The sequence below is a fragment of the Meleagris gallopavo genome, chromosome 20, assembly GCF_905368555.1.
Source record: "Meleagris gallopavo chromosome 20, MGAL_WU_HG_1.1, whole genome shotgun sequence".
Classification (NCBI taxonomy): Eukaryota; Metazoa; Chordata; class Aves; order Galliformes; family Phasianidae; genus Meleagris; species Meleagris gallopavo.
This window is the reverse complement of record NC_139423.1, coordinates 10,249,845-10,275,687: the sequence shown is the minus strand read 5'-3', so window position 1 is coordinate 10,275,687 and position 25,843 is coordinate 10,249,845. Positions and strand designations below refer to the sequence as shown.

General features: G+C 60.1%; 5 protein-coding genes across 12 annotated transcripts; 4 read left to right on the top strand and 1 right to left on the bottom strand.

Moving 5' to 3' along the window:
• Positions 1-396: 396 nt before the first annotated feature.
• On the bottom strand, positions 397-11,266 carry RAB37 (RAB37, member RAS oncogene family). Of its 5 annotated transcripts, XM_085240351.1 has the most exons (10): positions 10,542-11,265; positions 6,651-6,761; positions 3,984-4,094; positions 2,840-2,881; positions 2,667-2,733; positions 2,533-2,585; positions 2,354-2,419; positions 1,701-1,757; positions 1,395-1,471; positions 397-1,327 (listed from the first exon to the last, which is right to left on the bottom strand). In XM_085240351.1, the coding sequence occupies exons 1-10, from the start codon at positions 10,599-10,601 to the stop codon at positions 1,222-1,224; spliced, it is 750 nt and encodes a 249-aa protein (XP_085096477.1). In that variant the 5' UTR covers positions 10,602-11,265; the 3' UTR covers positions 397-1,221. The 5 variants fall into 5 exon arrangements, with proteins under 5 accessions (XP_085096477.1, XP_085096475.1, XP_085096476.1 ...); XM_085240349.1 differs by lacking the exon at positions 3,984-4,094 and having other exon boundaries at positions 2,667-2,736; positions 10,542-11,266; XM_085240350.1 differs by lacking the exon at positions 3,984-4,094 and having other exon boundaries at positions 10,542-11,266.
• A 3,422-nt stretch (positions 11,267-14,688) lies between these two features.
• Positions 14,689-16,980, top strand: LOC104913829 (CMRF35-like molecule 1). Of its 3 annotated transcripts, none has more exons than XM_085240347.1 (6): positions 14,689-14,971; positions 15,176-15,526; positions 16,130-16,202; positions 16,432-16,552; positions 16,653-16,729; positions 16,873-16,980. In XM_085240347.1, the coding sequence occupies exons 1-5, from the start codon at positions 14,932-14,934 to the stop codon at positions 16,674-16,676; spliced, it is 609 nt and encodes a 202-aa protein (XP_085096473.1). In that variant the 5' UTR covers positions 14,689-14,931; the 3' UTR covers positions 16,677-16,729; positions 16,873-16,980. The 3 variants fall into 3 exon arrangements, with proteins under 3 accessions (XP_085096473.1, XP_085096472.1, XP_085096471.1); XM_085240346.1 differs by having other exon boundaries at positions 14,691-14,971; positions 16,363-16,552; positions 16,858-16,980; XM_085240345.1 differs by having other exon boundaries at positions 14,694-14,971; positions 16,363-16,552.
• Positions 16,981-18,384: 1,404 nt separating this feature from the next.
• On the top strand, positions 18,385-20,269 carry LOC100539476 (protein CD300H-like). Its single transcript, XM_003211594.5, has 4 exons — positions 18,385-18,523; positions 18,783-19,118; positions 19,624-19,702; positions 19,857-20,269. The coding sequence occupies exons 1-4, from the start codon at positions 18,490-18,492 to the stop codon at positions 20,215-20,217; spliced, it is 810 nt and encodes a 269-aa protein (XP_003211642.3). The 5' UTR covers positions 18,385-18,489; the 3' UTR covers positions 20,218-20,269.
• A 684-nt stretch (positions 20,270-20,953) lies between these two features.
• LOC146543100 (CMRF35-like molecule 2) lies at positions 20,954-21,995 on the top strand. The gene is made up of 2 exons (XM_085240075.1): positions 20,954-21,538; positions 21,695-21,995. The coding sequence occupies exons 1-2, from the start codon at positions 21,151-21,153 to the stop codon at positions 21,973-21,975; spliced, it is 669 nt and encodes a 222-aa protein (XP_085096201.1). The 5' UTR covers positions 20,954-21,150; the 3' UTR covers positions 21,976-21,995.
• Positions 21,996-22,003: 8 nt separating this feature from the next.
• On the top strand, positions 22,004-25,640 carry LOC100550618 (CMRF35-like molecule 8). 2 transcript variants are annotated; one of them, XM_085240069.1, is made up of 6 exons: positions 22,004-22,537; positions 23,106-23,247; positions 24,041-24,265; positions 24,417-24,469; positions 24,620-24,748; positions 25,011-25,640. In XM_085240069.1, the coding sequence occupies exons 1-6, from the start codon at positions 22,150-22,152 to the stop codon at positions 25,262-25,264; spliced, it is 1,191 nt and encodes a 396-aa protein (XP_085096195.1). In that variant the 5' UTR covers positions 22,004-22,149; the 3' UTR covers positions 25,265-25,640. The 2 variants fall into 2 exon arrangements, with proteins under 2 accessions (XP_085096195.1, XP_010719926.1); XM_010721624.4 differs by having other exon boundaries at positions 24,041-24,147; positions 25,011-25,271.
• The last annotated feature ends 203 nt before the right edge of the window (positions 25,641-25,843 follow it).

Sequence of the window (25,843 nt, the reverse complement as noted above, 5' to 3'; positions counted from 1 at the left end):
AGCGCTGGGAGAGCCCGGGCTGAGGGGTGGGAAACAGCGCAGAGCCAACGGCTGCTTGTGCTGAAGCTCTCCAGCATTTTTTGCAGACATCAGCCAAGCGGCAGCAGCAATGCCATTGGTGGGAAGACAGAGTTATTTGGGGAATGCTGGACTCCGCACTATGAGAACAGCAGGGGAGGAGGTTGGTTTTAATTTAACAGGCCGTGTTTATTCTTCCCCTCTCACCTTTGGACTGTCTGAAATGCGCAGCCAAGCGCTGGGAGGAGGAGGGGGCTGTGGGCTCTTCCCCCACTGCATGCCCCACATCCCGCTCCTTGCCGTGCTGTACAGCCTCCCACGTGGAGGGCCCGGGGCAGGGATTTCTCACGCAGAGAAAAACCAGACAGATGCAAAGCCTTGAAAATATCCAGCTTTAATCTGTACACTTGCAAAGAAAGACCCGAGAGGAGTGCAGGGGTGAAGGGGGCTCCGGGGCAGGGAGGGTCCTCATGGGGATGGATGTGCCCAACTGACCCCAAGCGCATCAGAGTTGTGCCCTCTGCAGCTGCCCTTGGCATCTTGAGCAGCACACCCAAATATTCCCCGTCTCCATGCCCTATGCAGCACAGTGCCTGAGGGTGCGATGCCGTGGGCCGCTTCAGCCCCATCCAGAAAGAAAAAAGCTTTTCCCTCAAAGGGAAGTAAATAACAATAGAAAAGCTTCCAATTTCTGCAGCTGCAAGAGGGGAAAACAAAGCTTTTCCAAAGTGCTGCGTGTACTGGAAGTGCCCTCGGCGGTCACCGGGTGCTGCGGGGGTGTCTGCATGTGTGGTGCCAACTGCAGCGGGGCGGACAGGCAGGGACACCCCAGCACACGGTGGTGAGGGGCACCGCTCAGGGCCAGCGGCTCTGCAGAGGGCAGCGGGGCCGGATCAGGGCCTGTGCAGGCGGAGGAGTGCAGCGTGGAGTGCACCGCAGGGGAGGAGCCAGGCGCTGGGTCTGCATCCTGCACCCTGCGTCCTGCTGGGACAGCGGTGGCATCACCGTGACCTCCGGCTGGGCTGACAGCGCGGTTGGGGCACTCGGGCTGATCCTGGCACAGCCCCACAGGGCAACGGGATCTGATCCTGCTGAGAGCCCTGCAGGAACAGAGCCGTGACCCTCTGTTCCATCGTGGGCAGGATTCAGCCGTGCTCCTCCCCGCCAGCCGTGCCCAGGGCAGCCACTCTGTGCCCATTCCCATCAAACGAAGGCGCAGCAGCCGGATCTTTTCTGCTGCGCCTCGATGTAGTCGTGGATCTGGAAGCGGGGCACGTCCGGCAGCTGCATCGCTCTTTGCTTCAGCTCCCTGAGGACAGTGGGGACGTGTCACCGTGTGGGGACACCCTCTGCTCTGCATCCCACCCTGCACTCACCGGGCAATGGCCAGGAAGGCCAGCTCCACGTTCATGCCGGTCTTGGCGCTCGTCTCCATGAAGGGCACCCCATATTCCTGCGAGGGCAGCACAGGCCCATTAGTGGCCAGCCCTAAAACACCACTCTTAACTGCACCCTTCCTGCATCCCCTCCCTGCTCTGTCCCAGTGCTATGCTGCCGTGCCACACAGAGCATGGAGCACAGGAGGTGGCACAACCATGAAGTCCCCAAGCGATGTGCCAGTGCCTGGGGCACCATGGGGTGCAGCAGGGGATGTGGCCAGATTAGGTTCAGGTTCAGCTCACCCTGGCCAGCGAGGCTCCATCCTCTGTCCTCACCATCCTCTCACTGCTCACGTCGGCCTGTGAGAGAGGGACAGCATCACCACTGTGCCCTGTCCAGCATGGGGGGGTGTGGGGGCTTCCAGGAACTCCAGGAGCTGGCTTCAGGGAGCCAGGAACACGCAGTGCCCGGAGGAGAACGCAGAGCTCATTGAGGTTCTGACACCTGGCAGCATCTGGGATAGGGAGCATCCAGTACCCAGGGGGACATCTGGTACCAAGCATCATTCTGAATTCCAGGAGGCAACCAGGGGAAAACTCAGCTCCCAGTTGGGCACTGTGTACTTGGCAGCATTTGAGACCCAAGGAGACAATGTGGGAAACGGTTGGGCATCTGAGATCTGGCGACGTGCATCCGGGATCTAGCTGGACAACCCGTACAGCAGCATCCCAGACTGGGAGCATCCGTACCAGGAACCTCCCACACCCGGCGCTCAGCCCCGTGCTGCCCTCCACTGGCTGCCGGGAACGCGGCCTCCCTCAGCCCTCCAGCACTTTGGGGTCACCTCCGCGCCTGGGAAAGCCCGGCAGGGAACCCCAGGGCCCCGTCCGGCCATGGGGACAGCATGGCAGGGAAGGACGGCGGGAGGTGAGGCAGGACCAGGCCGCTCATGCACCTTATTGCCCAGCAGCATGATGACCACGTCCTTCTGGGCATACTCGTGGATCTCTGTCAGCCAGGCCTGTGGGGACAGCAAGAACTGCGTTGAGGAACCTTCGTGCCACACAGCCCAGATGTCCCCAACCCCAGGGACAGACACTCCTGTGACCTATGACAGGCAGTGGGGACACTCACACGGATGTTGTCGAAGGACATTTTGCTGGTGATGTCGTAGAGCAGGAGTAGGGCTGGAAGGGAAGGGGCAGAGGGCACGGATGCCGCAGGGCAGCACACGTATGGGGCTCAGCCCCCGCCGACCCCAAACCCACCTTGGGCATCCCTGTAGTAGGCGTGGGTCACACTGCGGAACCGCTCCTGTCCTGCTGTGTCCCAGATCTGCTGGGAGACGCCCCAGTGAGGGTGGGAGGGGACATCCCAAGGCTCAGCCCGGTGTGGTCTGGGCAGCACGGCTGGGAATTGCTCATCCACTCCCAAAACTCACCTGCAGCTTCACCTTCACCCCATCCACAGCCACCACCTTGTTCTGCAGGAGAGAAGGACAGGAGTTTGTCAGCACGACGTGCATCCCAGACCTGGAGCTGCCCAGTGCAGGGCTCTGCATTCCCTGCTCAGGGCATGGAGCCGAGCTGCCCAACTTGCTTCAGATCTTGCTCATCTCCCAAGAGCTCCCCGTTCCATTGGTGAGCCAGCTAATGACACAGCAAAGCCCAGGCACACCGACCTGCCTGGCAGCACCTGCCCCACGCCTGCAGCCCTCACCCTGGCTGTGGGAAACCCTGCAGGCTTGGGCAAGTGGGAGGTCTTGCATGAACTGCAAACAAATGTGTATTTATTTGTATGTTTGTTTGCTCTTACGATGGTTGCCCCACGCAAAGCTTTGCTCAGGAAGCACTGTGCCTCAGGGGCTGCTCCCGCTCCAAACCTCGATCCCACCACCCCCAGCACAGGCTGGGCAATGGGTGGGGAAGGCAGCTCTGGGGGTGAAGCAATTGCTGCTGTGAATGCAGAAGCACGGAGACTTCCTTTTAGAGGCCGGTGCGGTGTAAGGGAAAAGGCAACTTGCCCAAAGGGTATTTTCAGAATTTTTTAAAGAATGGCACTTCTAGGGATAAGGATGAGTACAAACAATTTGGTTGCCCAGAACTGTTTGAAGTGGAAATGCAGGCAAGAAGGGGATGACAACAGTTGAGGGACAGCTCAGAAAATGGGATGAGAGAAATCCAAAAGTGCCTCGGGAGGCTGGAAGCAGCTGATGGGCGGCACACCGCGTTTCCATCCTTTGACAGTGGCTGGGAAGGATGGGCTGTGAGGCAGCCCCACAGCCAACCCCGGTGGCACGGCGTGGCACGGGACTGCTCCCCCCCCCAACCCCGGCTCTCAGCCCGCGTGGTGCGGGCGGCTCTTCCTGCCTGCATGTTATAACGATGCGTTGTCGGAAGGACGGCTCAGCTGAAGTCAGCAAACAGAACGAGACGGGGGGGGAGGAAGAGGGGGGAAGGAGGGGGCGTTGGACGTGATCTGATGTGATCTGATGGCTTCAGCAAGCGGGATCTGCTGAGAACAACTCCTCAACAGGGAATTCCAGCTCACACATCCAGAACTGGGGCAGGCTGCCGTGCTCTCACCCGGAAATCTATGCCCACGGTGGCTATGAACGTCCCGGAGAGAAAGGCTCCGTCTTTGAACTGGAGCAGGAAGCAGGTTTTCCCCACGCCTGAGTCTCCGAGTAACATCACCTGCAAGACGGGCGCAGGGTGAGGTGTAGCAGGGCGGCCCCTCTGCCCCGTCCCTGCGTCCCTCTGTCCCCAGGGCACTCCTTCTGTAGGACACCCAGAGTGCAGCCCCACAGCGCATCCCGAGGGAGAGGAGCGGACAGTGGAGAGGGGAAGGGATCCGGTGGGGATGCAGCACTGAGAAGTGCCTCCTGCCCATCTCCAGAGCATCTCCAGCCTTGAACTGGCCGTGAGTATGGGGTTACATGGGCACCCCGTGCCGGTGCACTGCTTGGGCAAACCTTGCTGGATTCCCAGGGCCCTGCCTGCCACAGACACCAAAGCAAACAGGGCGCCTTGTCCCCTCCTGCAAAGCAAACAGGCCTCAGCCAGGCACTGCCTTGCTCCATCCGGCACAGCTCTATGCACTGCCCCGATGCTGCGCTCCCCTCTGTGCTCATCCACCGCAGCCCTTTCCCTCACGGCAGTGAGATGCTGTTCCTCTTTCAAAGGGACCCCCCGCCACTCCTCCCCCCACCCCGTCCCTGCTCCTTCCCAGTGCAGCGAGATGAAGCAGATGGCCCCAGATCCCCCCCCAGCCTTCATCCCCTCGTTGCCCCCCACCTTTCCGGCCAGTTCATAGTCCTGCAGGGACGCCGGGGGGATCCTGTTGCCCCCCGCTCCGCTCATGGTGTGTCTGAGCGGAGCTGCAGAGTCCCGGCCCTCCCTCCTCCTCCTCCTCCTCTTCCTCCACCTCGGCAGTGCCTCCCGCCGGGCTGTGCCCCGGCCCTGTTACCGCCCTACGCGGGATGAGGAAGAGGAGGTGCAGCCGGATCCCTGCCCCCAGAGCACAAACTGGGAGAAGGGGCCACTCACCCCCAGCTGAGCAGCATCCAGCCCCACAGGGATGCTGCAGCATCAGTGGGGGCTGCGGCTTGCAGGGTACGGGTTGCCCCTGCTCACCCCGAAGCCCACGCCGAGGATGGGGACACTCCAGCACTGCGGGCCCTCCCTTAGCCCCGAGGCGCAGAGGAAGCCAGCAGCGGCCGTTAGCAGGAAGCCACAGGCTGCGAGGAGGTGCTGCGCCTGCATCTTGCACAAGATGGGTGCTGGAGCTCCTGTCCCCCTGCGGACCCTCACACAGCCCCCGACATCCTCCACGGACCTTTGGATCACCTTCATCTCACGCACAATCTGGGAAAAGGCCAACCGTGGGAATAGAAGAAGTCCCGCAGGGGTGGCTGGGGGCACGGCAGGCAGTGCCCATCGAGGTGCCCTCAACCCCTCGGATTGATTTGCCCCAGGACCCCCAGCCCATCTCCACAGCAGTCCTTCCGACCCCATGCTGGGCCGATCCCAGCGCGAATCCGTCGGCCCCGCCGGGTTCAGACACCCCCGTTTCTGCCCACGGAGCCGCGGGCACGGCGCGGGGGGTCCGATGGCAGAGATACGCCCGCAGCGGCGCCGCCTCCTGCCGCAGCCAACCCTTCCTCTGCCCCTCGGGAAACGCCGAGAGATGGAACCTGTATTTCCAGTCCCGTAACTGCTCAGGCCGAGCGGGGGGCACGTAGAAGTTCCGCACGCCGTGTTGCTGGGGGGCTGCCCGGAGCTGAGGCACGCGGAGCTGCGCGCAGCTGGGGGGTTCGGCACCGCGCAGGGCTCACCCAGCATCCCCACATCGCCGGCCGCGACCAACAGCGGGCTGTGGATGGGTCTGGATGGGGACAGGGAACGGGACTGCGTGCTGCAGGGCTGGATGGACTCGGGCTCATGGGGGAGCACCGCGTTCCTCTAGAAGCGCTGCTGTGAGCTGAGCTGGCCGCGTGCCGCCGGAGCTGCTGCTCTCTGAGCGTCCCAAGCAAGGAGCGAGAGCCCGGCCGAGCAGCACCGCGTGTGCTGTCGTTTTTCGTGAGACAAATGAGTTGAGGAGGTCGGCTGAGCCCTCTGCCTCTCGGGGGCACCGCCCTGCGTCTATCCCTGCTTCCTTGGCCTGAACAAGGGAGCCAGCCTGCCTCGCCACACCGCCACATGGGGCTGCACGTGAGGTCCTGAACTTGGGTCTCTGTCTCCCAGGACTGGGGCCGTGTGCCAGCCCTGCTGCCAGCCCTGCGGCAGCACTGCAAATAGCTCTGGATGGCGGCTGAGAGCGTTTGCCAGCACTGCTGCCATCTGCCTGAGCTTCCAAGGGCCTGGAGCTGTACACCAGGGCACGGCCGGCTGCTGCGGGACCGCTTTGTGAGCAGCTGCTGGGAGCAATGGGCCCAGTCCCACTGGGAGCAATGGGCACAGCACCACTGGGAGCAATGGGCCCAGTCCCACTGGGAGCAATGGGCACAGCACCACTGAGAGCAACAGGCATGGCACTACGGCATGGCACCACAGCATGAAGACTCCCTCCATGCCCAGCAGCCCCCAGCACAACTCCCAGCAGCACACAGCAGGCTGAGCTCTGCCCACAGTGACACAACCCCTCCCAGTTCTCCATCACTTAGCATCAGCTTAGCATCACTGACCCCAGTGGAGTCATTTCCTGATGATGCACAGTGTTACCCAGCCCTGCACTGAGGGTTTGGTCCTTACCGTAAACCCAATGCCCACGGTGGCAGAGAAGGAGCCTGGAATGAACTTGCCCTGGTCAAACTGGACCAGCAGAGACGTCTTCCCCACACCGCTGTCTCCAACCAGGATGGTCTGCGAGAGATCAACAAAGTGGCATCAGGACATCGGGACCGAGTGTACCCCAGCCTTGGGGCGCAGCACGCGGCCGAGGTGCCGGCTTTGGAGGAGGAAATGGGGAGGGGTTTCGGGGGCTGCAGCAGATGCAGCGGGGGCGGCAGGGAGCAGCCCGGCCCTGGAAGCGCCGCAGAGCCGCCAGCAGCCCCGCCGAGCAGCAGATTGTCCCCACAGGCTGCTTGCTGGGCGCTGCACCGCGGCCAGATGGCTCATCCCGCTGTGCCCCGTCTTTGCCGTCCCCTTCGGTCCACCGCCCGCCTGGGGAGGGACCCCCGGCACTCTGAGTGTCTGCAATGCACGAACTCTGCCCCGGGCTGAGCTCCGGGCTCTGAACATGGGAGAGGAAATCTCGGTCTGCACAGCCCTGCCGAGAAAGGAGGAATCTGGCAGAGCTGGACCGGGTCCAGAATGATTTAATGAAGAGAGCTTCTCCCCTGGCTGCTGCACACAACAGCCGCTGTGTGTTGTTAAAGCACGGAGCCTTTCTGGGGCAGCTCTGTCCTCACGCTGCATTAACGCTGTGCCACCGCATCGCTCTCATTGGCAGCGCTGCATTTGGAGCAACGTGAGTCACAGGGCCCCTCTGCCCCCTCCCACCCCCTCCCCCCCCCGTCCCATCGTGCAAAGCCCCACAGCTCTCCTGCAAGGGGCAGAGCTGTTGTCAGAGGGCTGTGCAGGTGGCAGAGTGGAGCACTGCCGTCACCTCCCGAGCTGCTCTGCATCCCAGACAGCCCCTGCTCCCACCAGCCCTGACCTTTCCCTTCTGTTCAGTGCCTGCCCACATTCCTGCAAATCCCAGGCCTGAGGGAGACCAGCAGTGTGAACACAAACGCCTCCCACCCTTCTCTGCCAGACCTGGGTGTTGCTAGCAAAGCCGTGCATGCAGACATTCCCATCCTTTCAGGAAACCGAGGCACTCTGAGCAATTTCCCAGGGACACGAGGAAAAATAAACACTCTGCTCACAGACTTCTTGCTCAGAAGTGGACTTGGCCCCATCCTTTGGGATGTGGGTGTTCCCATGTCTTCAGCCACGCCTCTGCCATGCTCCAAATGTACCCTCCAGACAAACTGACCCCATAGCCCCACTCCATCCTGGCTCAGCTCCTCATCCCCTCTCTGGATAAGCCCCAGAGGAGCAACATCCCACCCCAGGCTCACTTCCCTCCCCTGGGGGTACTTCCCTGCCCACAGCCTCCCTGCTCCATAGCCCAGGCATCCTGCCCGTGCACAGAGCTGGGAAGCACAAAATCTGCCCTGGAGCAAACAAATGGGAACACATCTGGAGAGTTCACTGCCACAGTGAGCCCAACTGCTGCAGAGCTCCGTATCCCCATTGCCTTGGCAGTGCCTCAGAGCAGTTCTCCTGCACCCAGCACAGACCCAGGCCATTTTTGTTTTCAGCCAAACGATTCTTTGGATCTGAAATAAAATTGGCCATGAAAACCCTCTGGGGACCAAAACCTGTATATAATTCCAGGCTGAGGGAGCTCTCACCATTCCCTGCATGGGCAGAAGGAACTCCAACTCCCATGGCCCCACAGCTGCTCAGCTGCTCCACCATTGTCCTTGCAGAGAAACGAGCACAACGTGCCACAGACTGACAGCACTGCCTGTCAGCACTGCCACCCCACGGCTCCCACTGGGGGCTAACGCAGACCTAGACAAACAGCCCTGCTCCAAAATCCCTCTTGGGTTGGTGTGGGCTGCAGAGACACGGCAGAGCAGTGGTGAGAGTGAGCCCAAGCAGTGAACGCACAACGAGTTCCTCTGCCTGTGCTGGCAGTGAGCAAAGAAGATATTCTGGGTTAAAGCGCCTGGAGAAGAGAGGTCTTACACGGCTGTCAAGGCAGCTTAGAGAGGAGCAGTTCCAGTGCCAGCGAGTGGTATGAGATTGGGAAGAGCATGCACGTGGCTTCAGATTGCTTTTTCAGTTCAGTTTGGAGCTTAGGCATGCAGTGGCTGGACCTGAGCTCAAACTGTAACAGATGGGAGCACGGCAAGGTGTGACCCAGCCTGCTGAGAGAGCACAGGGAGGGAACAATACTTTCTGTAGCCCATTATCTGCTCTGTATACAGAATGCAGGCAGCTCCTCAGGGCAGCTGGGGTGCTGCCTCAAGCTGTGCTGTGCAGGGAGCTGCACCCCACCTTGCCCAGACGGTGCCGCACCACATCTGTGCCCTCTTTACATGGGCTTGGCCAGATCCCAGGACCCTCTCCCAACTCCAGCTGCGGCAGCATCTCAATCCTGAGACGTGAGCTGTAGGGCTGCACATCAGACCAAAGCTGGCCTGGAGCATCCAACCCCCTCTAGCACCATGGATCACATCTTGCTCCCCGTTTCTTGTTCCATCTGTGTATACAAGCACCCTATGGAAAGCAGAAGAATTTGGCAATGGATCAAATCACCCGAATGCAGAATCGGTCATTTTGTGAATAGCAAAAGTTTTCTGGAACAGCCTAGAACAAACTTCTGTTACCCCTGTTTTGATTTCTTCCCAGTCTGTTTCCTTCCCAGACCTAGGGTTAGCCACCAACCAGAAATCAGTTAACCTTTGTTTCTAGAATGAGCTCTCCCAGGGCTTTTCAGCACATTTGAAATGTGATTCCTTGGTCAGAAACCATATCTGTTGAGATATTTGCTTCCTCACATCCCAGGAGCAAGAGGATACTTGCTTCTGCATGACAAGCAATCCAGCCAGCAGTGGCAGCAAAATCCCAAGGGAAACGACAGACAGTGTGGAGCTGGATGGTTATTTGCCCAGGCAGCTACCCCGTCTGGAAACTCATTTCCAACAGTGTTGATTCTTAACATGCAGCAACTCCAGAGAGTTAAGAGTTTGCAAAGAATCAGAGTTTCTTGAGTCATCCCTGGAGGCATGTCCTATGTTCTCAGTGCACAACAGAACTGAGCGTGGTGGTAATTGATATTTTCCTGCTAATCAACGGCTGGGCACGTTGCCTCGAGTAAAGTAGGATGCGAAATAGGCAGATTTGAGGTGCGAATTCAACTGAGCTCTCCCCTTTCCCCAGCTCCCTGGAAGTGCCCGTGCCTGCATAGTCACACTTGGGGCTGCAGAGAAGCAGTGTGAGGACAGACAGAAGGAGATGCGTGGATCCGGCAGAGATCAGCATCTACCACATCTCCTGAAGCTGCAGGGCAGTGCCAGCGCAGGGAGCGGATGCTGTGCTCCGGCAAAGCCTTCCGCAGACCCTGAGGCACACCCAGGCTTTGCAGGGACAGCAGCAACTCCAGTCATTCTCCGTGCAACGTGGAGTTACGAAACGATTCCGGGCACTCCGCAGAAAACGATTTTAAAGCAAGAAGGAGAGGAGCGGACATCTCCCAGCACTCTGCTGTTCCGTGGCAGGGAGGTCCCATCTCCTTACCGCGGCCCCGGCAGGGAGCCCCGGGGTGCAGCTCTCTCCGAGCAGCGCACAGCAGCGGGAGCAGCCGGAAGGCGCTGCGGGCTGTGCCGCTGGGCTGGCCCCTTTCCAGCCCTCCCTCTCGTTCCTCTTTGCAAGAACGCTGCCGAGCCTGCAGCCCCTCCCCACCGCCACCCCACGTCGGGATCGAGCCCCCCCGGCGACACGGAGCGGCGGACGGACCTCGCGGGGGAAAGAGGAGCGAGGGGGAGAAGCGGAACGGAGTTTGCCAGAAAAGTTGAAGCGGTCGCCCGCCCCAGCGTTCCCCCCGCGCACGGGCGGCCCCTCCGCCCTCCGAGCACGCGGCCCTACCTTGTGCAGCAGGGCCTCGTTGTAGCCGGTGCCCGCCGAGCCTGCGGCGCGGGGCTCCATGGCCGGGACGCATGGGCCGGCTGCGGCCGCCGGGGGGGGCGGGGGGACGGGCGGGTCCGGGATGCGCCGCTCCCTGCAGCACCGCGGACAGCGGCAGCGCCGCCTCCAGCACCGCGGGCAGCGCCCGGATCCGCTCCGCTCCGCTCCGCACCGCGCGGCTCTCCCGCCTCCGCTCCGCGGTCCGGCGCAGCCCCTCCGAGCTGTGCTCCGCGCGGTCCCGTTCAGCGCGGCTCGGCTCGGCTCGCTGCGGCCGCTCCCTGGAGCAGCGCCCGGCTCCTCGCCGCTGCCGTGGCCGCCCCGCCCGCAGCGCTCCCCGGTCCCGGGGGAGGGGAGGAGGCGGTCCGGCCCGGGAGCCGGGAAGGCCGTGGGATCGCCCCTCGGCTCGGGCAGCTCCCGCACGACCGCCGGTCCCTCTCTCGTCCTTCTCCAACCTCCGCCGAAGGTTAAATTGCGCCCTGCCCCGCAGAGCCCGGGGCTCCCGGTCCGAGGGCGCGGCCGTCTCTCACCCTCATACCGGGAAACGCTGCTCTTCTTCCCCGCCCCTGCCGCGGGAGCTGCCCGAGGGGTGCGGGCAGGGCCGGCAGCTCCGGGCACGGATGCTTCCTGCTGCTCCGATCAACCACTGAGCTGAGAGAACGAGGCCATGTCCGCTGTGTTGATTGAGCCGTGCTTCGTGCTCAGCTCACCCGCACTCGGTTAGGGAGACCCGAACTGCACAGGGCTTCTCCATCTGACACCTCCCCAGCCATCAACCCACGCCGCCATCGGGAAGAGCACAGCAGGGTCATCGGGGCCGTGGTTGGTGCTGGGCAGACTATTTCAGCTTCTTGGCAACCCCAGGGCTATCTGGTGCCTGATTGTCCCAGCAGCTTCCCTTTGCAAACACATTGCATTCGGAGAGCAGAGGTAGGAATTTGTTTGGAGAAAAAACAACAACAACAACAACAACAAAAACCCCACCAAAAATAACACAAATCGTGTTGGGAAACAAGAGGGATCTGTACCTAAACCTGGAGGAGAAAGTAAATATCTAATTGAGATCCTCTTACTAACAACTCTCATTGGAACAATCTGGTGCTTTTGATTAGACTGGAAACAAACAAACCTCTGCTGGGAAACTTATTTAAGTTATGCTGTCTCAGTCCCCTCCTTCCGGATCAGCAGACGGCCCCGAGCCGGAGGAGCAGACTGTGTTTCCAAGAGCCATCTGCACCCATTCAACTGCTGGTTTACTGTCTGTGCCTGACATCGCTAATTATATCTGCCCATTAATTCCTCTGACAGCAGAGATGCTTCTGCCAGGTCGGAGGATCAGTCTTGGCAACAAAAGCTAGAAAAAGAAGAAAATCAACACAGCATGCCAGGGGGTTCGGGGCTGGCCAAGGCCAGGAACTTGTCACAACAAGGAGGAGTGAAGCCCCCAGAATAGCACCAGGTCTGAAGCTGCAGCCCTGCTCACGTCAGGGTGGGGGTTCCTGGCACATCTCTGCTGCAGGAAGGGCTTGGAGGACGTTCTCTGTCTGCTCTCCATTCCAGCAGTATTTGTTTTCATTTCCTGAGTCATGAAGGAGAGCAGTGAGGAGCGGAGGAGCCGGCAGGAAGCACAGCCCGGGGCTCATCTGTCCCACATGGGCACTGCGTGGGGATGTGCTCAGCCCTGCAGGTCTGACAGTGCAGGGGAGGAGAGCTTTCCTCCTTCATTGTGCTGCTGCCAAACGTAGTGCTGTTCTACCAGGCAGCACAGATCGCTGGCAGAAGAGAGGCAGAAGCAGTGAGAAGCACACAGCTCTCCAGCAGCACGGATGGGTGCTGCTCCAAAGGCCTTATGGCACTTTATGGCTGCCGAGGACCTGACCGTTACAGATAAGTGGTATCAGCAGCTTAATTGGAGCTTGGCTGCCTGACATCCGGAGCACCCTCTGTCCTTTACACAAGGACTGTCTTTCCCCACCTCAAAAGATAAAATAAAATAGAACTCCAACCTTTTCAGCCCCTCACAGACCTGAGCAGAGGCTCCTGGTGGCCGCAGAGCAGTTTATGGCCCTGTGCAGGTGCTGAGCAGCTGGAATCAGTGCAGATCAATGAAATGAGAGATGAACTGCAAATGACAGGAGCAATTTCAAGTGAGCCTGCCTATTGCCTGGTCTTGCTTGTTGGCAGGCCATACCGCTGATCATCTACGTGTCTATTTACCCTTGGAAGGTTCTGGAAGGTTCTGGGCACTGGAAGGTCCACGTCCTGCTGCTCTGTGTCCCTTTCCCACTCCCACTCATTCAGCTGCCCAACCCCATTAATTGTCTCACTGTCCACTGAGCTGCTTGTGCAATGCATTGATGGGGCCGTGTGAGCCCTGCTGAAGCTGTTCCTTCTCCTAAAACAAGAAAAATCAGATTTTTTCCACCCCACATCTGTTAAGGTTTGCTTTCTGAATTTCGCTGCAATAAAAAGCCCCTGATTTACAGCCTTTCTAGCTAAGTCAGCCTAACGCACAGCCTTAGCAAGGCCTCATTGCAATGCTGTCCGCAAGGATCTCTCTTTTGCTAGCTTTGCTAAATCAGCACATCTGAGGATGATTTGGGTTTATGTTGGGTATCAGAGATGGCAGCGGAACTGAACGATCAGATGCTGTGTGCTCCATCAGCCAGCGGAGCCGTGTGAGCAATGGCAACATTCAGCCTTATCTCAGCAGGACAATTCCACCTAAGTGTGCAAAGCAGAACATGAAAGTGCTGTCTGAAAAGTGCGGATTGTTTTGCAAAGGCACCAGATGCAATAAGAGAATCTGGGGTTAGGAAATGCTACTGAAGCCAAGAGCAGAGGAGGGCTCTGACCCAGCCGAGGTGCTGCTGTGAGGTACGCAGGGATGGGAGCTGGGAGCTGTTGGCTCAGGGCTCCCAAGAGCTCGCACACTGCTCGTGCATCAGCTGAGTCAATTTCTGCCCATCCCAGCAGTGCTTGCAGTCTTCTTGCTAAGGCCACTGCCAGGACAGAACCCACTGCAAATCTCAGTGCTGTCCGACTGCATCATCCCCATCCCACAGCTACGGAGCAGCGGCTACAGGAGGGCCCTATGGCCAGCTCTGCTCCAGCTCCAAATGTGGCCAAGAGGAAAGCACTGCTTTGTGCCTGTCAGGATGCATCACTGGGCAGTGAGCAGAGCTTCAGCAGCACTGCTTCTCTCAGGCAGCAGCCCTCCCCTGAGCTGCTCTGCTCCTCACTGCTCAGCGTAGGACTCCAGCTCTTCTCTGACCACATCCGTCCCAGAAACCAAACCTGGAACAAAGAAACGAAGGGGAAGTAACACTTCTTATCTGATGAGAATAGCACGGATGTGCTTGGAAAATTGCTCCCATGATCTCTAGCAAAGCAGCTTTCTCAAGAAAAGCTTCTGAATGCTTTCAGGTCACTGAACTGCCCTGGGAATTCTCCATCAGCGAATGCCTTTGTAGGCACTCACCCTGTGCTGTGTTCCAGGCAGAGCCGCTGCCTCTGAGCCTGTGCCACACCGCAGCACGTGCAGCTGCTGTGCCCCTCCACGTGCAGACACAGAGCAGTGCAGGCTCACTTGTTCACCACCTTTCCTGCCCTGTGGTTTCTGGTCAGCTGATGCCTTTGTTTGGTTTATGAAGAACTCGGGCTTACCCCACAGCTCAGCATTGCAATATTCCGGCATCTCGCACATGCAGCCAGCAGTGCCATTGCCCTACCTGTGTCAGGGCTTGCGTCTGTGTTGGCGCTCCTGCATGTGCTTGTGTTCATTCTGGTGTCTGAGCTCCTCCAATTCTCCAGTTCAGGAGAATGAAAAGAGAGGCAGAGCTCCCTCTTACAGCATGGAAGGCCTTGCCCTGTCTCTTCAGTCCATCTCCACGAAGTCTCTCTGAAATGTGAGACATTTGCCACGCAGTGGTGTTCACAGCAGTGCTGTGTGCTGCCCCTGCAGCAGCGATGTGGGGTGAGGTCCCGCCGTGCCACCCCGCTGTGCTCGTTGTGGGCTCTGCATCCTCACCCCCAGTCAGGCTCAGGGGAGGCTGCACTTTGCTGCGTCCCCTCCCTGCTGGCCCCGAGCACAAGGCCTCAACGCCTCCAGGTGGGTCAGTTTGAAAAAAGCCACTCGGAGGCTCATTTCCCACAGCAGAAAAGTCCCCAGCCCCGGGGTGAAGCTCTCCCAGACAAAAATAACCCAACCAGAGCTGTGTGCTGTAACTCAGTTTGAACAAGGAAGCCGCAGAAAAGCAGAGCTGTGCACCATCTCAGCATCCTCTCCCACTCCTGGTGCGGCACACAACGCGCGCTGTGCTCCTGGCTGATGCCTGTGGGGTGAAGCAGGAGGATGGGGGTACGGCCAGGATGGACTTGGCTCCTTCTCCCAGGTGAGGATGGGCAGAGCTGAGGGGCCGGGGCTGCTACTCCCAAAGGTGTGGGTTCCCCTTTGGGTGTCACCCCGGGCGGTTGCTCGGCCCTTGGGGTTCAGCAGGCAGCCAGGGCCCCCCAGTAAGTGCCGGTTTCTCTCTGCTGTACGGGAGCACCTCGGGGGAAGGCGGCCTGCACACTGATGTGCTATTTCTCTCCCTTAGTGCTGTGGGGATTCTCTGCAGTTTGCCAGGCTCTGGTTGTCCCCAAGGAGGTGAGCGGCCGCGAGGGTGAGACGCTTTCCCTGCACTGTTGGTATGCGAGGGGCTACGAGGGCTACAACAAGTACTGGTGCCGCGGGGCTGCACGGGGCTCCTGCCACAAAGTGGTGGAGACTGCGGGGCGAGAAGTGCCGCGCCGGCACGGCCGCATCTCCATCACGGACAACCACCTCTTCTGCGTGGTGCTGCTCACCGTGGAGAAGCTCTCCACGGAGGACGCTGGGAGCTACTGGTGCGGGGTGGAGCGGGCAGGCAGGGACATCATGGAGCCGGTCACCGTGAGGGTGAGACCAGGTGAGCGCTGGCATCGAGTTGGCTCGTGTTTGTGCTGGACAGAGAGCTGGGGGGCTGCTGGGTCGCGCCAGGAAGGAACAGCGATGTGGGGAACAGCCCCTCAGCCCTGCTGCAGTTACGGCGGTTGGCACCCAGTGTAAAGCAGCAGCAGGGTTGGCAGGAGATGGGTTGGTGCTCATAGATGGATGCGGAGCGCTGGAGCCCAGTGCAGGGTTTGTAGCACCGTGGCCAGAGCAGGCTGCTGCCTGGGCTCCAGCATGGACTGCACACAGGAAGGACGGAAATCCGCTGCCTAAAATCAGCAGCGAGAGCCCGCAGCTGAGCCACAGTGCTGCAACAGAGTGCCTGCAGGCCTCTGAAAATGAAAGCAGGGCTGTGACACAACATCTGAGTTTGTAGCTGAGGAAAAGGGGCAGATCCAACCCCTCCAGCTCTGGGAAAGCTCCGTTTCACTATCAGATTGATGCTGGGAATGGCATCCCACAGGGATGTGGGCAGGGTAGGGGTAAGCACTCACCTCCTGCCGGCTGAGGTGTAGGGCTTGAGCTCCCCTGCAGGGCACAGCTCCCACCAGGACCGTGCCTGATGCAGCCATACCCACAGCTCCCAGCCCTGAGCCCTGGCTCTCCAACACCACAACGGAGTTCCCCCACACCACAAACATCACTGCTGCAGGGTGAGTCCATGGCACTGGCAGGGAGGGTGGTGGGGTCACAGTGATTGGGCATTGTGGATCATGGACACACGATGGAGCCCGTGTGCTCTGGGGCAATGCAGCAGCAGGGACTGAAGCGTGATCTCAGGCTGCTTGCCCTGCTTTGTGGTCCATCCCACAGTGCGGGGCTGCGGAAGGAAAACACCAGCCTTCAGAAGGGTCAGGAACAGCCCCCCTCCTCTCCTCCCAGCCTCTCCAGGCCACCCTGCAGGTCCTGCTGCCCACCGTGGTGCTGCTGTTCCTCCTGGCTGTGGCTGGCTCTGCTGGGCTCATCCACGCCCTGCGGAGGAGGAGGAAGAGAAGTAAGGAAGGTAATGGCACTGAAGCACAACTAGGAGTCCCTGCCCAGCAGGGACAAGGTACGATCCCAGCCTTACCCTCCCTGATAAAAACCCTTCTCCCCGATTCCAGCCCTACAGAAACCCCTGGGATTGATGAGAAACTCCCAGCTGTGCTCTCCAGCAGTGCAGGCACAGCAGCACCATCAGGTAAGTGCACGAGCACCCCATGGAGCCACAGCACCCCAAACGTCCCCTGTAGCTCCAGGCTGCTGCGGCTGCACAGGGGCAGGGCTGAAAGCGGTGGGACACAAGTGGGGCCCTGACCCACACTGCAGCCCGGTGCTGGACAGGTTGCTGGGGACAGACCACCGCCTCGCACCAAAGGCCTCGCAGCCCCCAAACAGCCCCAAACCACAGAGCTGAACGACATCTACGACAATGAGCTGTACCTGAGGAAGGTGAGAGCCCGGCCCGGGCAGTGCTGGCGCTGCAGGGAGGTGTGTGCAGCACGGGCAGGGGCCATGCAGGTTGGCAACCCCCCAGGGCACCTGCACTGACAGCAGTGACACAGAGGAGCAGCGCAGTGAGCTGGGGACGACAGAGTCTACATCAACAGCTGATGCTCAGAGAGGAGAGGATTCCCTGCAGTCCTAATGGGACGTCGCTTGTGGGCATCGCTTCGGGCTTTGCTCTGAGCGGGGCAGGGAGCAGCAGTCCCTTCCCCGTGTCCTCGCTGCGGTCTCAGCAGTGTGACAGCCTCTGCCATGGGGCTCTGACCCCGCTCCAGCCCAGCTTCCCTCCTCTGCTTTGCTGCTGTGGATTGAGCGGTGCCCCAGGATGGGAGGAACCCAGATCCCCATTTCCCTTTGTATGCTGATGCATGGGGTATTCTGCTGGCTTGGCAGCACGTGGGTTGCTTTAGGTGTATGTAAATGGCAATAAAGAAATACCCTACAGGGCTCAGCACAGAGGAGATGGGGTGATCCTGAAGTGAAACAAGGACCATGGGGCACATGGCTGGGGCTGGGGCTGTGTCAGTGAGTGGTCAGGGTGAGCAGGGAGAGAGGGATGGAGACAAGACGGGGAGCAAGTAAAGCCAGAGGTGAATGGGGATGGGGCAGCAGCTTCACTGCCCGGGCTGCCCCATGAGTTTTATCAGCAAAAACACACTGGCAGTCATTGGCCACATCTTGAACTTAGAACGTGCCGCTGTGTGCAGTGAGCTGGGGCCAGAAGGGTGGAAGCAGCTCATAGCCACTGCCCCAGGTCCCTGGGAATGGGGCTACGAAGAGCAAAATGCAGAGCTTCCTCTTTCTGTGCCAGGGAATGGCGCGGGAGGGTGTGGGGCAGATGGGCAGGATGGGAAGGAGCTGCCCTGAGGTCTTTTCAAGGGGCATTGAAGAAGAAAGCCACTGGAAGGACACAGCCATGCTTTGTGCAGACTGTTTGGGTTCTGAAATTTTGCCGGAAACATTTAGAGAGAAAAACAATGTCACCCAGAAACCACATTTGTGCCAAAAGAGGCATCTTTCTGGGGAAGCAAAGCACTTCTGCTTGATGAACCAAACAAAGGCAGCCGCCCTCACTGTGCCAGCAGTGGGGGATCTGTGCCGGGAGTTTGCACTGAGTCGGGGTGTGGGAGTGGCACAAGCCCCCGTGCTGGGACCCCGAATCCCTCTGGGCTGCTGGGATGGGCACCATGGCTGGGAAACTCTCTGCATTATGGTGTTTTGCTGGAAACTGGTGGTGGTTCCAGAGAAGGGTCATGAGATCAGAGTGACTCATGGATAGGAGGAAGGAAGCAAATGCCTTTAAAAAAGACATACGGGGTCTCATGCAAACACTGCCCAGGGAAACAGGCTTGGGAACATCCTGGGCACACGAGTGCACACCAGCCTGCTCCATCCGCCAGGAGCTCTGCGAATCACCACGGGGAAAAGTCCGTATCAGGAGGGAGAAGCTGAAAAATGAGGATTATCCTGGTTTGGACGATTTTCCCAGGTAAGCTTGGGGTCAGGGGAGGCAGAGGAGTTGCAGCCATGTAGCCAGGGATGCCCACCACGCTGTGGGGCACAGCTTTGTTGCCACCATCCTCCCCTGCCTCCTGCAGCACCCGGACAACTCCAGCCTACGCTACCCCTTGTATTGCTGCTACACGAGACTTCTGGCTTATCACCGTGCTCACTGGGGGCTCTGTTCTTATGGCTGGGATCTCTCTCTGCACTGGCTGAGCTCACAGCCCCTCTCATGTTCCCTGCAGGTGTCTGGGCAGTCTCAGGTCCCTCGCAGGTGACAGCCCATTGGGGCAGCTCGCTAGCGGTGTCCTGCAGCTATCAGCTGGGCAACAAGCTCCACTCCAAGGTCTGGTGCAAATCATACTTTTTCAAGATCTTCTGCACCTACATGGCCCAAACCAATGGCTCAGAGGCGGCGATGACACAGGGCAGGGTGTCCATCAGAGACAACCACACGGCACTTGTATTCACGGTGACGATGAGAGATGTGATGCCGGAGGACGCGGGCTGGTACTACTGCGGGGCAGTGAAGTCCCTGTTGCACAGTCAGTGGCACAAAACCGAGGTGCTCGTGTCTGAGGGTAAGGCAGAGGGTGCCCGGGGCTGGTGCTCGTGGAGGCAGAGGGAGGATGGAAAGCATTGCACAGAGCAGAAACTCTCCCTCCCTCCCTAGTAATGTCTCTGCTCTTCTGAGCCCACCCTTAAGGTTTCCAGTTCTCTCCAGCAGAGTCTCTTCTCTTTCTCTGGCTCCTGGGTGTGCCTGCACCACATCACAGCAGTGATGCTCTTCTCTTGCATAACATTTCTTCAAGTAAAACATAAACATTCTATTTCAGAGCATTGTGCCATCAGTACTTCCACTGTGGTTTTTTTCTGCAGCTCTCAGCACTTTCCTTACGCCCAAAAGGATGGAGCTGACCCTGAGCAGCAGAGCTGTGCTGGGTGCTGGGCCGGCACAGGGTGATGCCAACAGCCCTAAAGGGGCCACGGACCCCCTCCATCTCCTCCAAGGTCCCTGGATAGTGACCCAAGGATGGGCTGTGGGGGTCCTGCACTGACTCTCTGCCTTCTCTGCATTCGTTTCAGCCACAGCCGAGGCCGGCGATGTGCACCCAGTGGCAAAGGCAGACCCATCCCCCACTGGCTGTGAGGAGCCTCCAGCACTGTGAGTTGGGGCTCGGGGTCACACTGGCTGAGGTCACTCCCAGGGCATCCCGCAGGGTGAGCGAGTGGACGCTGGCCATGGGGATGCTGCAGCCCGCATCTTCCTTGCCCAGACCCGGTACAAGCTCTGTTGTTGTCCCGCTTCTCCTCCCCAGGTCCCAGCTCGACATCACCCTCCTGCTGCTCCTCCTTGGTGTGAAGGTGCCTGTGATCCTGGCCCTGCTGTGTGGGGCCATGTGGCTGAGGAAGTGGCACAGGAGCTGCAGCCCGCGGGAAAACCTGCAGCAATCTGAGAAGTCCAGCAGCACTGTGGCACCGGGCAGCCTGACCCCCCAGCAGCCTGATCCCCCGGCAGCAGCACAGCATCCTTCTGGTCCCTTTCCCCATGCCCTGCCAGGGAGCCACTGGAGCTGCTCAGCATCAGGTGGCTCTCTCCCTGCAAAGCCTCAGCCCCCCCTATTGCCCCCCAAGTTGCACAAGGGAAGGATTGCTGTGCAGAGATCTCGTGTCTTCTGAGCTCGAGGTGCCACCAAAAAGCAATTTTGAAACAAAGCCTGGGTATCCTGCAGGTGTCTGTCTGTCTATCTCCAGCGCTGGCTGGGGCTCCAGGGGCTGCCAACACAAACGTGCAGAGCTGTGCTGCTGTGTGGGGAGCCCCAGCTGGGGGCACATCGTGTCACATGGGAGCCATGCACCACAGCCTGACTGAGCTGCTCACAATTTCAGTCCTGCCCCACGCAGCCACGCACCCACGACTGGCTGAGTTGTGTCTTTCCATGGCAGGACTGTCCATCCTGAGCCCAGAGCTCACAGCACACCCGTCTGCAGCGCTGCCTCCTCCCCTCACTGCATCCCATCCATGGCTCTGCATCCATCCGCTGCTGAGCTCCATTACGGATCACACTCCTTCCCATGCTCTGTGCTTGGCGGCAGCAGGAGCAGTGCTGCCATTCATGTGGGGTTCTTCAGTGCACACTGAGTTGTCTGCCAGCACATGTTCAGTGTCACAGAAGATATCTTGCCCAAACGGAGCTGGGGGAATGCCATCAGCCTGATGGAACCCCATTCCATGGGCATGCTGAGCCCAACCTGTCCGCCAGATCAATGACAAGGTGCATGAGGGACTGGAGCTGTGGGGGGATGAGGACTGGGAATGGGAAGAGGCCTGGAGACACACAACTGAGGGAGAGGAGTATGACGGGTGAGGGTGGTGTTGGGGTGGGAGCTGGGCAGCGAGGCACGGGGGGTGGGAACTGAATGCTGCTGGTGGCAGAGGGATGGAAGGAAATGAACTGAGAGCAGAGGAAACCAGAACTGCACATTGCAGTCTCACTTCTGCAACTGCCTGGACACGAGTCAAGCAAGAAGGGGAAGGCACAGCCCTGAAGGACAGGCACGGAGTGCGTTCTGCACGAAGGCTGCCCGGGGCAGAAGAGCAGCCGGTGGGCCATGCGGCTGCTGCCACTGCTCTGCTGCACGGCTCTGTGCCTCCCCGGCCGGGCGGTGCGGGGACCCGGCACCGTGGTGGGGTACATCGGGGAGTCCCTCTCAGTGTCCTGCTCCTACCAGAAGGGGTACGAAAAGTACCCGAAATACTGGTGCTACCCTGGGAGGTTGAACACCTGCTTGTATAAAACCCACATCGTCATCACCTCGGAGAAGCAGCCCTGGGCTCAGTGGCACCGAACCTCCATCCGGGACAACCGCACGGAGCGGGTGTTCACTGTGACCATGAGGGACCTGACTGCGGGGGATGCGGGCACCTACCGCTGTGGGGTGCAAACAAGCTTATGGCAGAAGGATGTCGCCGACATGGTGCGGGTCACCGTGTTCTCAGGTCAGTCCCTGCCCGTTCCCCGCCTGGCACAGCGCTTTTGCCCCCAAACCCACAACCACCACGTCAGGAGCCGGGGCAGGGCTGTGAGATGAGCTGCGAACGGGGTGCAGAGGTGAGAGGGTCGGGGGCTGCTCAGTTTGCTGCGTGCTTTTGCAGTTCCGGCATCGAGGGCTGACACCGCACTCCCTCGGACCACCACACAGCCACTGCCAATGGGGGCGAACGCTCCGATCGGGACTCCAGCGCCGGCGACATACACTGCTCCAGGGACGGACACGGCTCCCGACCACCGCTGCTCGCTGCCCCTGTTCCCACTGCTGGCGGGGCTGCAGATGCTGGCGCTGCTGGCCATGAGCGCGGCCGTGCTGTGGCTGAACCTGCGGAGCGGCTGTACCCGGTCGCGTCCCGCGGCCCCGCACCGCTTCTTTCCGCAATAAAGCTCCGCTCCGGCCCCTCTCCCGGTTCCTTGCTTCCCTCCGGCCGCCGCGCAGGGGTGCAGGGGCGGGAGGAGTCGCGGGGCTCGAGCTCCGCCCTTCCGACGGGAGCGGCCCCGGCGGCGGCACGCAGAGCTCCGCGGCTCCTCGGCCCCGGCGTCCCGCAGCCGGTGGGCCATGCGGCTGCTGCCGCTGCTCTGCTGCACGGCTCTGTGCCTCCCCGGCCGGGCGGTGCGGGGACCCGGCACCGTGGTGGGGTACATCGGGGAGACCCTCTCAGTGTCTTGCTCCTACCAGAAGGGGTACGAAAAGTACCCGAAATACTGGTGCTACCCTGGGAGGTTGAACACCTGCTCCTATAACACCCACATCGTCATCACCTCGGAGAAGCAGCCCTGGGCTCAGTGGCACCGAACCTCCATCCGGGACAACCGCACGGAGCGGGTGTTCACTGTGACCATGAGGGACCTGACTGCGGAGGATGCGGGCACCTACCGCTGTGGGGTGCAAACAAGCTTATGGCAGAAGGATGTCGCCGACATGGTGCGGGTCACCGTGGTCTCAGGTCAGTGCTCATGTGTCTGACGTTCCCCCCGTGCCCAAGGACAAGTGCCAGGAGCAGGCTGTGGGATGCAGCTGCTGGGAGGAGGTGGGCACCCGACATGGAGCTGCCCTGGGATGTGTCACCAGGCTGTGCAGGCTGCCACCATGATAGGGGTCTCAGTACGGTCCCTTTTTCTTGCCCCTCCTTCAGCTGCCCCCCTCTCTGCAGGGCATCACCCTGCTCTCATGCTCCGTTTTCACTCTGCTCTGATCCCACAGGCTCTCCCTGTGCTCCCCTGGCCCACATGTTGTGCCACCATGGAGTCCCTCACTCCCACCCCATTTCCCACTGAGGAGCACCAGACCCCCAGATCGGGGCCATGCAGTGCCACTGCTGGGGTGTCTGTGTGTGCTGGGGGGACTGGGACTGCTGGGCCCCGCTGCAGCCCTGGGGAGGGGGCTTAGCTCTGTGCAGAGGGGACTCTGGGTTCCCCGGGGTGACTCTGAGTGCATCACCTCCGACTCTCCCAGCCCGCAGCGTTTCCCATGGAGGCAGGCAGATGTGCTGAGCGCTTCCTATTCTTTCACAGAAAACTCCAAATCCTCAGCATCATCCTTCACATCAGCTGTTACCCCTGGCCCCATTTTGGGCCCCACGTGGAAGCCTCTCCAGCAGGAAACTGCAGAGCAGACCGCACGCCCCACTTCCCCTGGAGACCTCAGTGAAGGGCAGTGAGTACCACTCGTGGCCCACCCTCAGGCTTAGACCTCCTGCCTTTGCCTTCAGAAGGCAGCCTTGTGTCCTGTCAGACAGCTGCTCAGTGCAGACAGCAATCTGGGACCTGGCAGAGACACACCTGCCTGCTGGTGTTGAGCAGCAAGAGGAAGCAACAGGTCACGGCTGTGTGAGAAGAGAGCTTGGGCTGCACCGCCGATCCCATTTCCTTCCCCATATCTCGAAGGGGTGTTTGCTTGTGGGAAGCTGCTTGTGCGCTCAGCTGGGTGCTGTTCTGCTTTGCAGTCACACACGGCCTCGCAGGGGCTGCCCAAGGGCAGGATGGCAGCAGCAGAGCTTCCCCTCTCCTCCGTCTCTCAGAGGTGATGCAAGATGTGGGGAAGGCTGTGTGCATATGGGTGATCTCCTTCTCTAAACCCGACCCCTTGACACAGTGACCGTGCCTTGTTACTGCTGGCAGCAAAGCAGGTCACCAAACAGTGCATCCAAACCAGAGTAGAACAATAGAGCGGCAGTGGCAGTGGCAATAAGGGGTTCTTAAAACACTGGAGGTGCTGCAGCTCTCAGAATGGTGTCCCATTTGCTGCTGCTCCTTGCAGGCCGAGGACCACCTGCCTGCTTCCCTTGCTCTCCAGGCAAGCCCCTTGCCCACAGACATGACCAAGCTGAGCAAAGAGAGCGAAGTGAGCAGGAGCAGCTGCCACCCGTGCCACGTGCCTGCTCTGCAGTGCTTGCTGCTGGCTTTGCTGCTGAGCGGAGTGAGAGAACAGAAACTCTTTCCTGTTGCAGGTTGGACATCGTCATGGGTATCCTCATCCCATGCATTGCAGTGGTTCTGTTTTTCCTCACACTTGCTGCTACCATTTTGGTAATTCTGTCCTGGAAGAGGAAGAAGGGTAAGCGAAGCTGTCACCAGTGCCTTTTTCTGTCTAGATTTGATGTGAATTTTGGTGCCAGCACAGGGAGGGCCAGAGGGCAAGCTGCCACCAGGTCCCTTCTTCCGCCAGCTTTCTGGTGGGTCTGCGTTTGTTGCAGAGCTGCTTTGGGCCAGGTGCCCCGGGTCCCTTCCTGCTCTGCAGTGAGGTTGGCCGCAGCAGCGCAAGGTTTCACACACAGCTGTTCCTCTGCTTTCTCTTTTGTCTGACCATGACTGCATCTCACGCAGCCCTCGCAGGAGCACCCATCGAGATGGGCAGCATTCGTGGCACAGCCAACGTGGTAAGGCAAACAGCGCGGGGCCCGGGGAGCTGTGCGGGAAGGGGGAAGTGCTGCACTCTGTGCTCCTGCCTCCATCCCAGCACTGATCACCGAGGGCAGTGGGATGGGAGGTGCTGGAAGCACACCCCGACTCTTCTGGGTTGGTTGCAGGAGGTGCTGCAGTACGTGGATATCAGCCATGTGGGCATGGAGCAGAGCCGCCTGGACAGCAACGTCAGGGCTGCCCCTGCATCCCCACAGGCAGCCACCGAATATTCGGAGGTCAAGAAGCCCTGCCAGGTGGGAAAGCACAAGGTGGCAGCAGGAAGAAATCCCGCTTGGGGGCTGTAATGAGGGGACCTGATGTGGGGCAGGGCTGGGTTGGATGGGCGGGTTACAGGTGGACAGTAGCCACAGATAACGAGGCTGCCCTCGTGTTCTCCGGTCCTGTGGCTGTGATGGGAGCTTGAAAGGGATGGAAGAGGCTCCAGCAGTGTGGATGTTCCTTGGAGGAACCATGCCAATAGTTCTTTTTTATATTTTTTTCCCCTCTTTTTCCCAGAATTTGGAAGGGAATACAGAGAGCCTTTATGCCCAGGTGTGCAAAATCCCTCCGGAGGAGCAGGAACAGCTCTATGCCAACATGGCTCCCAGGCAGCAGCGCGCAGCACAGTGAGGATGGGGAGCCAGCACTGCTGTCTGCTGGGGCCGATGGCAGCAGAAGCTGCTCAGGACCCTGAGACCCACTCGGGGGCATCAGGACAGTGCTTGGGGCAGCCAGGAACCGGCTGCATGACAGAGCTGCTGCTTTCATAGGCTCCGGTGCTTCTTTGGTGCAGCACAAGAGAGGAAGAGGTCGAGCCAGAGGGGACAAGGTCACTCCCTGCGTTCAGAGACCTCGTGCCCCACATGGCAACCGTGCTGGGTGCCAAAAATAGTCCCTGCATTCTTGCGGCCCCAGGCTGGGGGGCAGCCGGCAGAGATGCTTCCATTCGTCCTGCACGGCCGCTGGGAAACGGCTCCTCGCATCCCCGCGCTCCCCAGGGCGGTCCGCCACGGCTCCGTGCCTCACGGCCCCGCTGGGAGCACATCCTGCCGGGCCGCGGCTCAGCCCCCCCCGCCTCAGCCCATCATTTACTCCCGGGCTCCCACTCGACGCGTTTTTCTCCATAAAACGTCTCTCCTTTCTCAATTAACGCAGCCCATACTTTGGTGAATCCGTGGATAACTCCGGGGAGCCGGGCCCCGGCCCGCCGCATCTGGGGGTAATTTTCACAGGAAGAGCTGCTGCCGGGGGGCTGCGGGGCCGGGAGCCGCCCGAGAACTCGGTACAGACCGGGCGGAGACCCGCGGGGCCGCCTCGCGGGGTCTGGAGAGCAACGTGCCGCCCCGCAG

Bases quoted from the DNA above. Each gene is read 5' to 3' on its own strand.
- RAB37 (XM_085240351.1), bottom strand. From the start codon at position 10,601: ATGGAGCCCCGCGCCGCAGGCTCGGCGGGCACCGGCTACAACGAGGCC. The intron at 2,420-2,532 runs GTGAGTGTCCCC...CTGTCCCCACAG, and splicing joins TGTCCTTCGACAACATCCGT to GCCTGGCTGACAGAGATCCA. The intron at 1,328-1,394 runs GTGAGTGCAGGG...CACTGTCCTCAG, and splicing joins GCCTTCCTGGCCATTGCCCG to GGAGCTGAAGCAAAGAGCGA.
- LOC104913829 (XM_085240346.1), top strand. From the start codon at position 14,932: ATGGGGGTACGGCCAGGATGGACTTGGCTCCTTCTCCCAG. The intron at 14,972-15,175 runs GTGAGGATGGGC...TCTCTCCCTTAG, and splicing joins GACTTGGCTCCTTCTCCCAG to TGCTGTGGGGATTCTCTGCA. The intron at 15,527-16,129 runs GTGAGCGCTGGC...CCATACCCACAG, and splicing joins CACCGTGAGGGTGAGACCAG to CTCCCAGCCCTGAGCCCTGG.
- LOC100539476 (XM_003211594.5), top strand. From the start codon at position 18,490: ATGAGGATTATCCTGGTTTGGACGATTTTCCCAG. The intron at 18,524-18,782 runs GTAAGCTTGGGG...TGTTCCCTGCAG, and splicing joins GGTTTGGACGATTTTCCCAG to GTGTCTGGGCAGTCTCAGGT. The intron at 19,119-19,623 runs GTAAGGCAGAGG...CATTCGTTTCAG, and splicing joins CGAGGTGCTCGTGTCTGAGG to CCACAGCCGAGGCCGGCGAT.
- LOC146543100 (XM_085240075.1), top strand. From the start codon at position 21,151: ATGCGGCTGCTGCCACTGCTCTGCTGCACGGCTCTGTGCCTCCCCGGC. The intron at 21,539-21,694 runs GTCAGTCCCTGC...GTGCTTTTGCAG, and splicing joins GCGGGTCACCGTGTTCTCAG to TTCCGGCATCGAGGGCTGAC.
- LOC100550618 (XM_085240069.1), top strand. From the start codon at position 22,150: ATGCGGCTGCTGCCGCTGCTCTGCTGCACGGCTCTGTGCCTCCCCGGC. The intron at 23,248-24,040 runs GTGAGTACCACT...TTCCTGTTGCAG, and splicing joins GGAGACCTCAGTGAAGGGCA to GTTGGACATCGTCATGGGTA. The intron at 24,749-25,010 runs GTGGGAAAGCAC...TCTTTTTCCCAG, and splicing joins AGGTCAAGAAGCCCTGCCAG to AATTTGGAAGGGAATACAGA.